The sequence below is a fragment of the Tauraco erythrolophus genome, chromosome 16 (assembly GCF_009769465.1).
Source record: "Tauraco erythrolophus isolate bTauEry1 chromosome 16, bTauEry1.pri, whole genome shotgun sequence".
NCBI classification, from domain to species: Eukaryota; Metazoa; Chordata; class Aves; order Musophagiformes; family Musophagidae; genus Tauraco; species Tauraco erythrolophus.
Genome location: NC_141480.1, coordinates 21,367,996 through 21,382,861, shown reverse-complemented (window position 1 = coordinate 21,382,861; position 14,866 = coordinate 21,367,996). Strand labels below are relative to the sequence as shown.

Sequence of the window (14,866 nt, the reverse complement as noted above, 5' to 3'; positions counted from 1 at the left end):
TGTGTTTTGTTTTGTTTTGTTTTGTTTTTTGTTTTAGCAGCTGCTTACTGTTTGATACGGTGGGTAAAGTGGAGGAACATCCAGCGATGGGTGGCGGGTCGGAGGCGCTGCTGCCGGGCGGCGGGGGGCGCCGGGCGGGCGGCGCGGCCGGGGGGGGGGCGCCGGGCAGCGGGGAGGGCTTCTCGCCGCGCCCCCCCCGCCCCGCCGCCCGCCGCCCGCCCTCCCGCCGGCGGCGGGGCCAGTCCACGTCCCGGGGGGCGGGCGGTCAGTCCTCCTCGGGCTCCTCGGCCTGCAGCAGGGCGCCGGGCGGCCCGGCGGCGGCGGCGGCCTCGGCCTCGGGGGGCGGCTCTGCCCCGGCGCCCGCGGGGGGGGCGGCGGCGGCGGCGGCGGCGCGCTTGTCCCGCTGCTTCTCCTGGATCTTCTTCATCTCGTCCGAGTACTTGCAGAAGGTGTGGCCGAACTTGGCCCAGACCTTGTAGGGGACGGTGATGGAGTTGCGGTAGGTGGGCTTCACCTCGCTCACCCGCATGAAGACGCCGTACTTGTTGGAGCCCACGTCGAAGAAGAAGCGCTTGTTGTCCACAGTCAAGGAGGTGCCCTCGGGCAGCTCGGCCGGCTCCTCCTCCACCCCGTAGTCGTCGATGAGCTTGGCCAGGGCGTCGCGGAACTCGATGAGGCCCTGGGCCGGCAGGGCGATGGTCTGGCCCTGCGTGGAGCCCAGCCCCGGGCCGCGGTTGACGGTCTGGCGGACGCGCAGGAAGCGCCCGCGCTGGTTCTCCTTCAGATCCATGTAGTACTTGCGGTTCTCCCGCACCAGGAACTCGCTCTTGAGCGCCCGCCGGGGCTCGTCGGCCGCCTGCGCCAGCTCGGGGGGCTGGCTGGGCCCCAGCTGCGCGTAGTGCTCGATGAAGTCGCCCAGGTAGTCGCGGAACTCGACGGCCACCGACATGGAGAGGGTCAGGCGGCTCTTGTTGCCGCCCGCCCCCACCTCGGCGATCTTGAGGAAGCGGCCCTTGGCGTTCTGCTTCACGTCCAGGTAGAAGCGCTTGTTCTGGATGTCCACCCGCTTGGAGGCCAGCTCCTGCGTCTCGTGCTGCAGGCCGCCGCCCGGGCCGCCGCCGCCGCCGCCGCCGCCGCCGCCCGAGCCCGGCCCCCCGGCGCCCGCCGCGCCCCCGCCGCCGCCGCCCTGCTCGCTGCCGCTGTCTCTGTCCGCCATGATGCCGCCGCCCGCCGCCGCCGCCGCTCGGCCTCGGCCGCCGCCGCCGCTTCTCGCCCGGCGCGCCCCCCGCGCCGCCGCCCGCGCCGCCTCCTCCTCCGCCGCCGCCGCCGCCTCCTCCTCGGCCGCCCCCGGCCGCCGCCCGCCGCCGCCGCCGCTCCGCCCGCCGCCGCCGCCGCCGCCGCCGCCGCTGCTGCAACAGCCCCCGCGGCCACCAGCCGGCCGCTCTCGCGAGATCTGCGGGAGCGAGGAGAGGGCGCGGGAAGGCGGCAGAGAGCGGCCCCCGACGCCGGCCGCCCCGCCGAGCCGGGCAGCAGCGCCGCGCCGCCGGGCGGCCGCACCGCGCACCGCCGGCCGCCGCCACCGGGCGGGGGTGGGCGCCCCCCCCCCACCATCCCCCCCGTGCCGTGCCGCGCCCCCCCCCACCACCACCCCCCCGCGCCGCATCAGCGGCTCCCGGCGGCGCTTCCCGATCCCGCCAGCAGCCCCCGGGGCGGCGGGAGCCCGGTGGGCTCCCGCCGCCCCGGGGGCTGCTGGCGGGATCGGGAAGCGCCGCCGGGCTCCTCGGGAGCCGCACGGTCCCAGGAGGAAACCGTACGGGCGACCGGGGAGGAGCGGGGTCCGCCAGCTCCCCCCGTCCCGGTGCGGCGGTCGCCGTGGCGGGATAACGCTCAGCGTCGGAGTAGCGGGTAGAAGCACGGAGACGGGGATATGTGTTTATTCGGGGCTGCTGATTAAATTAATTAATACATCTATGGCGCGGCGGGGTACCGGGAGCGCTGGACCTCCCGGGAGCGGAGCAGAGGACGGGGACCGGGGTGGAAGGCGCAGAGCTGCGGGCACGGGGCGGGCAGGCTGCGCTCCGAGCATCCCCTCGCAGGTGACCGGTTCGTTTATTATTGAACTGCTGCTTTCTGGTGGGTTTTGGAGGCGATCCCTTCTCTTCCAGTCCTTGTTACCAAACCCGGAATCCCGAATCCCGAAATCTCAATCCAGCTCCAGCCCAAGGGATGCTTTCTCCCGGTGCTGCGGGCCAGGAAGCGAACTGGCAGGCTGGATTTGGCTGGAAGTCCCTTCCCTGCCGGCTTCCCTGCCTGCCGCTTCCCGGACTTGTGTGGAGGGAATCAATCTACCTTGAGCATCCTCCAAAATCTGCAAGAAGGCAGTCATGCTACGAGGCAGATTTTGTGATGGCGTGCGGGATGTGCTTTCCGCGGGAGGAAGTAACATACGCGTTCATCGAGGAGGAAGGGAGTAAATTGCTAAGACATCGGCATGTCTTAGATGTTGCTTAGATATCACGGGAGGAACCCCCAGCCTGCCCCGTTGTTGTGATAAATGCCTTGGTTATTAATGACTCCATGAGTAATAACAAAAAAAAAAGAATAGAGAGGCAAACATTTTTCTTTTAATACGGAAGCGATGTTTCGGAGCTGCAGTGAGCTGCAGCTTGCAGAACACCCTGACTGCCTGGGATGCGCGGTGCTGCGAGGGTGCTACGTTGAATTTTCAGCCCGCACGCACGCAAAACCTCTCCCGGTGGGTCCCTGGCATGGGAACTGCGCGGCCAGGCTGGCATCGCCACGCTGCGCCCCTGTGGCAGGCTGAGGGCTGATGCTCTGGCAGTCTCTGCCTCGCTTTGCTCTTTTGATCCTGAAGACAAACGACATTAAACAGCCTTAACTGAGGCCTGACTATGACACCTCCTGCTAACGCCGGTATCCTTAAGGAGTCTAAACCACTGCTGCTGTATTCTTGCGGTAAGCTGGGAAATATATAACTGCTGAGGAAACACGTTTGGTGAAAACCTGGCACTCAGGAAGCACATGGCTGGTCTGTCTCTGACTGCAGTGGGATGAGAATTGCTGGTGGAGATGATGCTAGGCAAGTACAGCCAGCAGCAGAGGTTATCTTTCCTTCCCAACACAGGCCAGCGTTACTGCGTTCAGAGTGGATGAACTCCAGGTGGATACTGGTGATCCCGGGAACAGACCTGCCAACATTTCTCCTTTGATAGGATGATGTGCGTAGGACCCTGCTTGCCCAGCGTCACTCTGTGTTGCTAATCACTTCAGCTACCTAATACCCTGGGTTTGAGTCTGAATTTGGCTTGAATACAGGCATTTTCTTATTCAAGTAAAGAGAACAAAGCAAAAGCACTTTTTCTTCCCAACAGGTAATCTTTTTTGGTACGAGCTCTACCATAGCAGCCCCTCCCAGGCATCTGGCTGTGGCTGTGCCACAGCAACCTGCATCGGTCTGCCCAGTGCTAAAACAAGATAACGTGGCCAAGGCAAACCTGAGATGACTGCTTGAATGAGGCGAGGTGCAAAACAGGATGGACAAAGGCGATGGACGAATGCAGGAGCCAGGGGAATCTCTTCATACCTTGTCTGGGTACTGATGGCCAAAGACTGGACAGGGATCTTGCAGGGACCTCCTGGGTTACACGTTGCTCTCCCTTGCTGTTGCAGTTTTATCAATATGTCCTATATGTTTATCAGGCTTTACGTTGAGCTGCTTCTGTGGATTCTGCTGAAACCTGTCCCAGACCTCTTTGCTCTGAAAATCAAAAATCTTTTCATCCCCAGCCTGAATATACCAATGGCTTCTTTACAGCTCCACAACTTTCAGCTTGGAGCTTTCACGAGATTTTCTCATGTTTTCTCCCCTTCCACGTGTCTCTCAGTAGCAATTATATCCCTTTCAGCCCCTGTTCTGGTAGTCTAAATAAGACCAGCTTTTGATAGTTTTCTCTCATACGATAAATCCTTTCTTTGACTGTTGTAGTCGCTCTTCATTGCATCAGTCTCAGTTCCTCTAAAAGACAGGGGAGAAGGTTTTCAGAGCCATAGCTGGGATTTCAGGCTTAAGATCAATGGGTCTTTTGTTTCGAAATCCAATTCGGAGGGCTTTTAAGAACATATCTGGTCATACAGTGAGCATCTCAAAGTTCGGAGCCCAAGCCTGTTATTCAGCTGCAAAACAACAACTCTGCAGACTCCAAGAGCTTGTATGAACATTTATAATCACAGAAGGGAATCTAAGAGCCATTCAAACAACAGATAAGATTAGTAACGAAAGTGGCTGGGATGCAATTGTTATTGTGCAAGTCAAAGAAAAGGCTGTCGCACATGGAGGATGTTGCCACGAAAGATGCATTCGAGTTGCGGAGCCATTCTTCTCCCATCTGCTGTCCGAATTCTCCTGCAGTCTTCCCAGATCTCTTTAGGCTTAGTTGGGCAATCTGCTGAATTAGGAGGTGACTGAGTTTAGAATTGCTGCTGGACACAGCTTTTTGCCAGGATGTGTCAGATCTTTGCCTTGGTCCAGTCCTTGTTCAGTGCTCCCAACATGGAAAAGGGAGCATATTCTGGTGCAGAGTATTCCCTGAGCCGTGATGAGGCTTGGAGCAATAAAGCAATCAAAGCAATGTTGTCATTACCGTCTCTCGGAGCCAGAGCAATTAGAAGGCAGTCACAGCCAGGTGGGGATGTCTGAAGTTATGCAAAACTTAGACCAGTCCCCGACCCGCAGTGTGTAACAGGATGGTGAAAGCTTCCTTTGCTTTCCATATGGGTTCTCTTCAGAGCGTGCCTTGGGAGAGAGGAGTTCAGCATGGCTTGTGCACTGCCTGCGAGGTGTTGGTTGCCCTGTGAACAAGCCCCTTCGTGTGCAGTGAACGAGAAACTAGCACACCACATATGTAAGTCATTTACAAAGACAGGAACGATGCGCTGTGCACACAATAGAGTTGCTATTAGGTCTGTCGATCCTAATTAAAAAAATACTTCTCAATGAAAATTATTTATAAAAAGAAATCACAGTGACCCTAAATCAAATTATTTGTGAATGGTTTTTAGTCTCCCAGATCAGTTAAAACTCCTGTGTTAGTCACTGGACGTCATCCAAGCTACATGCTGAATGAATAACATGTCTGCCAAATTTCTTTTTTTTTTTTTCACCCTCACCCGGTTTGGCACAGGACAGTTAAAGTCATTTTTCGAAATATCTTTCAGAACATCAAGCAGCTGTAAAATAACAATGGAAAAGCTTGGCCACGGTTAACTACAGCCCTCCAGTTGTAAGCACTTCTCTCAAAAAAAGTGACTCTGGTTCCTTTGATGATCTGTTTTGGGTGAGCACCGGAGCAAGGCTTCCCTCGTGGGGGTACTGGAGAGTCACAGGCTGAGGGGTCACCCTGCCAGGGAGCCTGGCTTCCAGGTGTTCAGCAATGGGGCGCAGCTGGATCCAGGCTGACCCTTGTTTGTGTCTTTCCAGCCACCTGCTAGAGACTGACATCCCGAGCACATCTCAGCCGTTCCTTGTCTACAACTGCACTTCACATGGTGAGCTTTAAAGATGCCTCTTTTGCTCACTCTTCAAAAAAAAAAAAAAGGGAAAAAAAGAGAATTAGTGACTGCACAATGGCAGAAGAAGTTCTTGATTCTTGTGTCTGCAAAGATAAAGTGCTAATTCTTTTAAGCACCACGTGAAATCCCATCCAAGTGAATTAAGCTTGGGATTGTTTTCATGATGGCTTGTTCCAATTATGCAGCGTGCTTTCCATTTTCCCTTGACTGGCCTTCAAGTCTCTCTGCTGCCCTTTTCTCTGTAAGCTGGCGTCTCCCTCATCAGTTCTTTCTCTTTCTGACCATGGAGGACCCTGTGGTGGTGTCACCTGCAGAGAGGGAGGAGGGTCCCTGCCAGTTCTTGATTCCCAGTGATTTTAGAGGGACGCATGGTTCTCCAGCTCCCCACATAATCCAGTAAGTGCTGGCTGCTGTTCTGTTGAAAACTAGCAACAAAAGACCACCAGATTCTAGTCTTGCTGGTTTTCAGTGACAGCAATTTATAAAACCAGAGCTCTCTGCTCCTTACCTCCTACGGAGGAGTAAGGAGTAGAGCCCAGCATCATGTACAGTAGTTGGCAAAGCTTATCCAACCCCCTGTCCCACCATGCCCTGGTCCAGCACCAGCAGATCTATCCCCAGATGGACCCGGGCTATGCTCACCCCGCTTTAAAACAGCCTGCTTCCCAGTATCCAGCTGGGTTGTTTGCCTCTAGTCAAAGTGGTGCAATGCCTGGCTCGGGCTCCTGCTTCCCTTCCCTCTTATATCTGATCATAGAATCACAGAACGGTTTGGGTTGGAAGGGACCTTGAAGATCATCCAGTTCCATCCCCCTGCCATGGGCAGGGACACCTTCCACTACACCAGGTTGCCCAAAGCCTCATCCAACTTGACCTTGAACACGGCCAGGGATGGAGCAGCCACAATTTCTCTGGGCAACCTGTGCCAGTGCCTCACCACCCTCATTGTAAAAAATTTCTTCCTTAGATCTAACCTAAATCTCCCCTCTTTCAGTTTAAAGCCATTGCCCCTTGTCCTGTCACTACACGCCCTTGCAAAAAGCCCCTCTCCAGCTTTCCTGTAGGCCCTTTGGGTACTGGAAGGCTGCTATAAGATGTCCCTGGAGCCTCCTCTTCCCATGCCCACAGCCTCGGCTGGGAATGTGTTCCATCCCCAGGGGTGTCCAGGAGGATGAGCATAGCTGGCTCGATGAGACAGCTGGCTCTAGCTCCTGGTGCACCAGCTGGCTTGTCCTTTTATTAGGATGAGGGCACTCCTGCGTTTTTTGCTGTACAATTCCGGTTGTTCTTGTACTGCCTTGCTGGTGTCTCCAGAGCTGTGCCCAGTTGGTCATGGGGTCCTGTTCTTGCAGCTGTGACTCCAGGTCCTTGACTTGTCCAGCCATGCTGCAAGCCAGCTGACAGCCTCTCCAGTCTCGCTGTTCTTTATGGACCTACGGACATGCTGAGATTTGTGGGCTGTGAATTCATCCCCTGAAGGCACATTTTTGGAAAGCACTGGCAGGCATTGTCTGCAGCACTTCAGGATTTCCCAGCCCTGCCTGGTAGAGATGCACCCTGCTCCTGTGCCAGAATAGCTGATTTATCCTGCCCTTCATTTGCAGCCTTCAAAAGTTGCTGGATCACACCAAGTGGAGTCACTAACATGTTCAAGAGCAGTCCAGCCATGGCAGGTTCCCCCAGAAAGGAGTGGGAGAAGGTGGTGCTCTCCATACCGCGTGGAGAGGAGCCTTTGCTCTGGAGACTTCCCGGTATGTGTGCCTGGGTCCGGACAAACCTGTGTCTCCTTCAGGCTAGGGGAGCTTTCTGCCCTTTTGTAACATCTGTTTTGTGAGGTTAAGACTCCAGCCCCTCCCTGATGCAGCTTCTTGCAGGCTGGTGATTATTTCCCACTATTTTAAACCTCCTTTCCTTAAAAAGCGTGTAAGGATGTTGGCAATTCCCGAATCATGGATTAGATCTTCTACAGTCCCTTGAAATGTCTGTGTGTTCCTGGATGCAGATAGCCTTCTGCAGCATTCAGACAACCTGCTGAGAGCTATGCAAACCCATCATCTCACCCATCGTTTCTCACCACTTTAACATTAGGATGGTGCCCAGATGCCAGCCCAAAGCTGCTGATCTTGTGGGGTTTCTTTCCTCCAGTTTTTCTGTCTGCAGTGTTGTCTTGGTGGGAGCACAGGGCATTACCTTGGCACGTGTGTGGAGGAAGTTTCCTGTAGTCAGTGCGTGTCTGCAAGTCCTTGCTCTGCTACTGGCCCAGGACAGCTAGGGATGCCAAGATGACTCGATTTATGGCTGGACCATCGTCTGGTGCTGGTAAAAACATTTCTTCAGGCTTTTTATTGCTGAGCCTGGTGGATGCTTTGAGATCACTAGTGCTGGAGGACTGATGTAGTTCTGCCACAGCTGCTGGTCAGAGCTTCCGCGATTCATCGTGGCTGGGGAGGTGTGAGGAAGGCACCTTTGTGCCCCATGGCTTACTGTGTCCAAGCTCCACATGAGGCTACTGCATCCACCAGGAACATTGAAATAGAGTCACATTTGTCCTGTTGGGGCCCTCCGTGGCTCTCCAATGAACGCTGCAGCCACCACCACTGCAGGGAGTTTGTGGTTTCCTTGATAGTACTTCCCAGGCCCTACCACCTTGTCCCAAGCGGTGAGATGTTTCCAGTTCAGGAGTCAGTCTTCCTCCTGAAGACTGCTGTCTGCACACCTCGCTTCCCTTCACCTCACAGAGAAGCTGCCTCTCTCAGCTCCTAGTGAGCATGTTTCCAATGTGATGCCATGCTCGAGCTGGTAGAGAAGCAGAGGTTAGAGCCCTTGGAGGTCCAAAGCTGAGGCAGGGCTGCCTCCCCACTTCTGTCCCTCCTCACTTTTCAAAGGTGTGCTCATACACACAGCAAACATAGAAGAAAGCTGTCAATAAAAACCATCGTCTGGGGCCTCAGTGTTGGTGGCACTGTCTAGGTCGTGCAGCTAGCTAGAGACATACCTTCTCAGCAGCCTGTTTATCCCTCACCCAATGTCTTTCTTCTCAAAGTACCAGCCAAAATACTCCCTTAGGGCAACTGGGATTTATTAGAGTACTGCAGGAGGCAGAGCTGGGCAGGAACCTTCTCTGCCCTGACCTCCTCAAGTCCCTTAGTGCACCCCTGTTCACAGGGAGTGAGGTCGCTTATGGTGCTGGGATGAAGCAGGGGCCACGGCATTGGCTTAACTGACTGCTTCCATCTTGGGCCAGAGAAATCCCAAACATTTGCGAGGATGAGAAAGACTTAGAACAAATTGCAGTTTTGAAATGAGATTTACAACAAATCACAGTTTTGCAGCTGTCAAGAAAAGGATGATTTGACTTTTTTACCCAAAGGAGAAGTTCTCCCAAGTTCAACCAGAAGTGCACAGTATGCATTGGGGTCCACAACTGCACAGTAGCTTTGGGGTCCACAGCATCACAACCCTCCCTGCAGAGGCCATGCAAAGAATTTTGTGAGACAGGGTGCCAGCCCCAAAGGCTTTCTTTTTCCTTTTAAAATTTTGACTTTTAATACATCTTTTTCTTTCCAGAGTAGCTAGTGGCTTTGGGATATCCACTGGGGTTTGCCTGGCTTTCAGAGTATATGCTGTGATGTCAAACTCAAGCCTTAGAAATGGACCCCTTTCCTTCCCCCATATCCAGAAGCTCTTTGGTGAGCTTCAGAGGCTGTGGTTCCTCCCAAGCAAGCACCAGCAAGCGTATGGAGCATCAGGTGAGCCTGGAGATTTTGTGGTGTGCTGAGCTGGGAGCTGTTATGATGCTATGCTGGGAGCCCAATTCTTTGTTCCATAAAAGGAACGAGTTCACCATTACCTTGGAGGAGATGTCGTAGCTTTGGGGATGTAGGGTGGGACACTGCATGAAACAAAAGACAACACACCACAAAGACTTAAAGGCCTCCCACCTTCAAAAAAAAGCAAGGAAGCATGAGCACACTGAATTGTGCTTTCGGACAGATACCACGAATTAGCTAAGTGGGACGAAAAACAATTAATCCCTCACAGAGAGGATGAAATCATTGCTTAGCACAAAACATGTGGATTGTCAGAATGTATTGACATGGCAGCAAACACCTGGACCTTGAGACAGGATACTAATTCAACTGTTCCCACTCTGAAAGGACATAGGGAGTCCTCAGCTCTCAGGTGGGCTGGCTGCTGCCAGCGTGGCACAACACTGACTCCCCATCCTCTGTGGGGTTTTGTTTCCATGGCCTCGAAAGGAAAACTTCTCCAATACTCACACAACAAAGAACAAACTCCAGCTGTGCAGATCAACCCATGCAGAACAGACAGGTGCTTAGATTTGTTAGTGGATTTCAAGTAGTTGATGCTGTTGAGTTAAAGTGTCCCTATGGTGGACCCTCTTGCTGCATTCAGATGATGGTTGTCTCCTGCACCCTGCACCCAGTTAGTGATGTTACTGACTGTGGTTTTGAATCCTTGATCCTTGTGGTGGTAAGCTGCAGTCAGCATGGGCTAGTGGAGGTGTTCAAGGCTTGTTCTGGTGGTGTCAGCTCATTGCACAAGCTCAGGACCTGCTTTTTGCATCCTGAGGACACATGTATGTGTGTGAGTGAATGCAGCCCTGCAGACACATAGCTGATCTCCAAAGCAGTAATTTAAAAACGCTACATAAAACCAGGAATAGGGTAATAGCTACCCAGAGGAGAGCAGAGGCACTGGAGCTGTGTGCACACATCATTAATTTAAACACTTCCAACTCCCCTCCCTCCCAATTCCAAGATAAGTGGACAAAAACATGCCCTGGAAGCTGTCATTGGTGCCCAGCCAGAGATGAGCAGGAAGGACCCAAAGGCATTTCGGCAGCTCCTCTTGCAATGCAAAGGTCTTTGGGGAGATGTTCATATAAACACCTGTCCTGTTGACAGTGCTCTTGGCCCCTCTGCCTTGCAGGCGATCCAGCCTCAGTACTACTGCTGTGGCCGTTGTCCAAGCTTGTTTGGAAATGCTTCATACCCTGCTCTTTGCAGGGCTGCCCTGATGCTAAGGCTGAGCAGAGAGTTGCCCTGGAAGCAGGTCCACGCTCTCCAGGGAGGATGGGGGCTGCTGTGCAGGTCCAGGAGAATGGAGGTTAGTCATTGTTTTTTCCAGCACCAAAACTGCAAGGGAGATGAGTGTCTTGTCCTGGAAGGACATCAGTTGTGAGGTTTCCCTACCATTGGGTATGCTGGGAAAAGGCTCTTCCAGGTGAGATTGTGTGCTTGGGTGGGGATGACCAGGATGAGCTGGCAGCCCCTGCAAGCCTGGTGCTGTCTCTGCCTCTTGTGTCCTTTCTTCCGCCCCTTGGTAGGGATCCACACACCTTCTCAGAGGGAGAGAAAATTGGCTGCAAGGAAAGGGTGAAACAGCAGTTGTTCGTTTTCCCAGAGCTACAGGGGCAGTGGCCGGAGGCGCTTGGCCAGCTGGTGTGGCAATTTGGGTGCTGGCAGTGGGGAGCCAGGGAGCCGTGTGGCAGCTCTGGCTGGAGAAGGACAGCCATGGGCGACTGCTGGGAGCCTTTGGACAAGTGCTGGGTGCCTTTGGACAAGCGCAGTTCCGGGGAGCCGGGTGCGGAGCGGAACAGGGAAGCTCGAAGATGGTGCTGGCAGGAGGGAGCTCCATCTCCCTTGTCTTGAAGGGTAGCATCTCCTCCTTTCTCCCAGGCTTGTAGCCCCAAAACATCAGGAGGAGTTACAGTCTCTCTCGTTTTCCCGATGTTCCCTTTCCAGAGAGGAGAAGTACGGGCTTTCTGCCTCATCAGAGCAGGCAGACGGTCCTAGTTTGGGGTGTGGATAAGGCTCTGAGCCCCAACAGTGAATTGCCCCTTTGCAGGGCACATGCCAGAGTTGCTGTTTTTCTCCCCAATTCCTTTGCCAGAGGCTTCCTTGGGTGGCACTTGCCCATGCACAGTGCCCTGTGGCCAGGCTGTGCCGTGGAGCCAAGGGAAGCCCAAGGCTACCAAAGGTGCCTGGCCTGGAGCCCCATAGGAAGGGCCCATTTCTGCCCCTGGAGCAATGCCAGGCTGGTGCCATGGGCTGCTAGCTCCTTCTTCTTAGCTGTGACAGCCGAGGAGAAAGAAATCACTGGGCAAGAACTGAAGCAGCCGCGTGTCTCCTGGCATCTCTCAGCCCTGGTGCCCGATGTTTTCTGTCTTTCTCACGTTAAGCTGCCTTCCAAGAAGACTTGCACCGCTCCTGGAGCTGGGTCTGAGTTTTCATGCTAGCCCTGTGCTCTGTCTTGCTTTTTCTGAGGCAAGTGATGTGTCCCATGAGCTTGACCTTTCTCCAGAAGGCTGGGCTCTCAAGCAGGCATGGATCCCACAGCCATCCGGGCTGAGCACAGATTTAGCAGGGCACCTGCTGCCCCACCCCGGGCTAGTGGAGCTCCTGCTGATGCTGCTTGGCACTCATCAGGAGATGAATTTGGTTGGGTCCCCTGAGACGAAAACACTCAGTTGGCTGTAAACAAACTTATTTACACAGATGCCCCTGGCCTGGCAGGTGGCCTGGAGAATGTGGGAGCTTTGGTCCAGAAGAATTTGTATCTCGTAACTTCGAAACTACTCGTTATGCTACCATCTGCGCGAGAACAATGAAGGCATCTCATCAGCTGTTCACAGCAACTGGCTGTGGTGGCAAGAGGACATGAAGAGATGGTCCCTAGGTAGGATTTGATGGAGCGAGGGATAATAGGAGGGGAGTTTGAAGTCATCCTTCAGGTGTTGCAACACTGGCCTGTTGCCTAGTCCTTCAGTGGCCCAGCCAGGTAGCCTGCCCCACACCTAGGAGGAGGCATCCACCGGACTCCAGTCCCTGTCTTTGCCAGGCGGATGAAGCTGTTCTTTGAACCATGCTTCAGTGTCTTCTCTGAGCAGAAGCCACAGCTGTCCTTCAAGAATAAGGAAGACCTGAACTGTGCATTGACCATGCTGATAGATGGAGGTATGGGCCAGCTCTGCAGTTCTCCTGCAAGAGATGAGAGGGGGCCGCCACTGATAGGAGACAGATGTGATACCACCCTTTAAACGTCCATTGGTTTCTGGACCTGGAAGAAGAGAAGAGCCAACTTAGCTTCTCACTTGAAGCTTCACCAAGAAGAAAAAGGGCCGTGACAAGGGGGTTGTCTAAGGGCAGCTGAGTCCCTTGTCATTTGCAAAATGATGGGTTTGATACCTACCAGCCCTGAGGTGACAAAGAGGCCCAGCGTATGACTGCAGGAGTCCCGTGCGCCTGACGTGGGTGCTGTCACAAGGAAGAGTCAGCCATGAGGTGAAGAGAAGTCCTCTGTTCCTTATCTGCAAGGGACTTCCCATGGGCAGCATTAAGAAATGTTGTATTGTAGCAGGGAAATGTTTTAAAGTATCTAATTTTATGTAGTAATTATTTAACTTTTGCCTTCATCTCATTCAGAGCTGCTTTGTGGATGTTTTCTGGAGCATCATCATGGCCCTGAGGACTGGCAGGATCATTTCCTGTCCCGCTGAGACCTGGCTGGAGTTTGAAAACCTGGGATGCCTGCTCTCTGAGGCATTGCTGGAGACTGCCAGCTTGAGGATGTTGTCCCATCATTCATTTCAGTGCCTTGGGATTTTGCTGAAGGGGTGTTTCATTTAAAGCCTCTCGGGCCACAAGCCAGGCCCTTACCATGGAGACAGCATCTCTTTACTTTTCCCTGCAAGATGCCATGGAAAAACTCTATAAAGGTACTGGGTCTCTTGATGCTCTGCTTTCTCACAGTGCAGAAGAGGCCACAGGGTCCGCTCTGGAATGGTGTCAACAAAGAAATAGCTTCACTTTTATGAGGTGGTTTCTTGGAAGGGGACAGAGTAAGAGAGGGTGGCGTTTGCTGGACTGACTCTTGGTGTAAGAGAAAGGGAGGTTTTTGTGCCCCAGTCCTAGAGGAGTGATGGCAGCTGTCTGCCCTGGAGCTCCCCCAGCACCTCGGATGTGTTTGGATCAGACAGGGTCTCCGAGGATGTCTGCTGGTTGTATGCTATTAGATCAGCAAGTCCCAGCTGGGGCTGTGCAAGCCCTGCAGTGGATGGGACAAGGAGAACAGTTGACTGAATCAGGCCAGGAGGAGGAGAAAACCACAGCAAATCCATGGCTCCTCCAAATCCTGCTGCTGGGGAGAGTAGGAATCACCTGGAGCCAATGAGAAATGCACAGCAAGAAGTGCTTCTCCCTCCCCAGGGACCATTAGGATGGTTTCAACCTCTCACAGTGTGTCTAGATAGGGCTGGTTTGTTTTTATGATGTACATCTGAGGATATTGCTTACAGGAATATTTCGGGAACTCATTAAAAAGAATTATAGACCAGCCCTGGTGTGATGAAGATAAAGTGGTGTGTAAGTGTGCAGGAAACATGAACATCCTCTCAGTAATTATATTCAATTAATTGTTTTACAGCTGCTCAGCAAATACCGTGTGGCACAGGTGGGAAGATGCAGTGCTCTGATCCCGCAAGGTTTGGACGGAGCGGGTAAGAGACTGCAGTGTGAGGAGCACCCGGTGGAAAACTGCTTACAAAACAGGAGCATGGGCAAACTGGCTTTGCCAGAGAGTTGTGGGCTAGTCTGCAGCCAGCACAGCAGGCGCTGTTCTGCCGAAACGAGTTCTGGGGTCTGGAAAGGGAAGGGGCTCCGGCACATGCGAGGGAGATGTTCTGCACCAGGGCGTGAGGTGACGTGGGACAGTTATTTCTGCATCTCAGTAAAAAAGGCCTGACAACAAATGGCTTAATAAAATAGCTGCTTTAAAAAGATAGAATAAAAAGAAGGATATATTATAGCTTGAAGGACCAAAAAGGAGGAACTACTCTCCAGGGAAGGGATATGCACAGCACCACTGGAAAATCCATCCTGAGTCCATCTGATGCTGCATGAACGCAGGGTGCCCTGCATCTGAAGGGATGTAAGATTTCCTCGCTCTTGATATTTCTCTTTGTGCTCTGCCTTTGTAAAACAGCTATTTTGTCAAGTCATTTGCTGTTGGGTCTTTCTCACTGAGACTGGGGAGACACCTGCACCACCTCCCTGTCCCACCTAGCGCAGCTGTGCCTTGGGAAGAAGCAGGGAGCTTCCCGAGGAAGGGGCTGTGCGAGGGGCTTGGTGGGGGGCTTGTGAAGGACTGCTCCCTCCAGATCAGGGCCACAGCTCCCTGTGGGCTCTGGCTGCTGATGGCTCTCTGGCCGTCCCCAGCCTGGGGAGGCGGGAGGGATGCGTGGGAGCCCTGCTCT

The 14,866-nt window shown here is 53.9% G+C and overlaps 1 protein-coding gene across 1 annotated transcript; it reads right to left on the bottom strand.

The window, feature by feature from the left end:
- Window positions 1-265: 265 nt before the first annotated feature.
- Window positions 266-1,216, bottom strand: PURA (purine rich element binding protein A). Its single transcript, XM_086621639.1, has one exon. The coding sequence runs from the start codon at window positions 1,214-1,216 to the stop codon at window positions 266-268; it is 951 nt and encodes a 316-aa protein (XP_086477765.1).
- Window positions 1,217-14,866: the final 13,650 nt, after the last annotated feature.

What these genes read in the sequence shown, in the direction of transcription:
- PURA (XM_086621639.1), bottom strand. Translation starts at nt 1,216, where the DNA reads ATGGCGGACAGAGACAGCGGCAGCGAGCAGGGCGGCGGCGGCGGGGGC.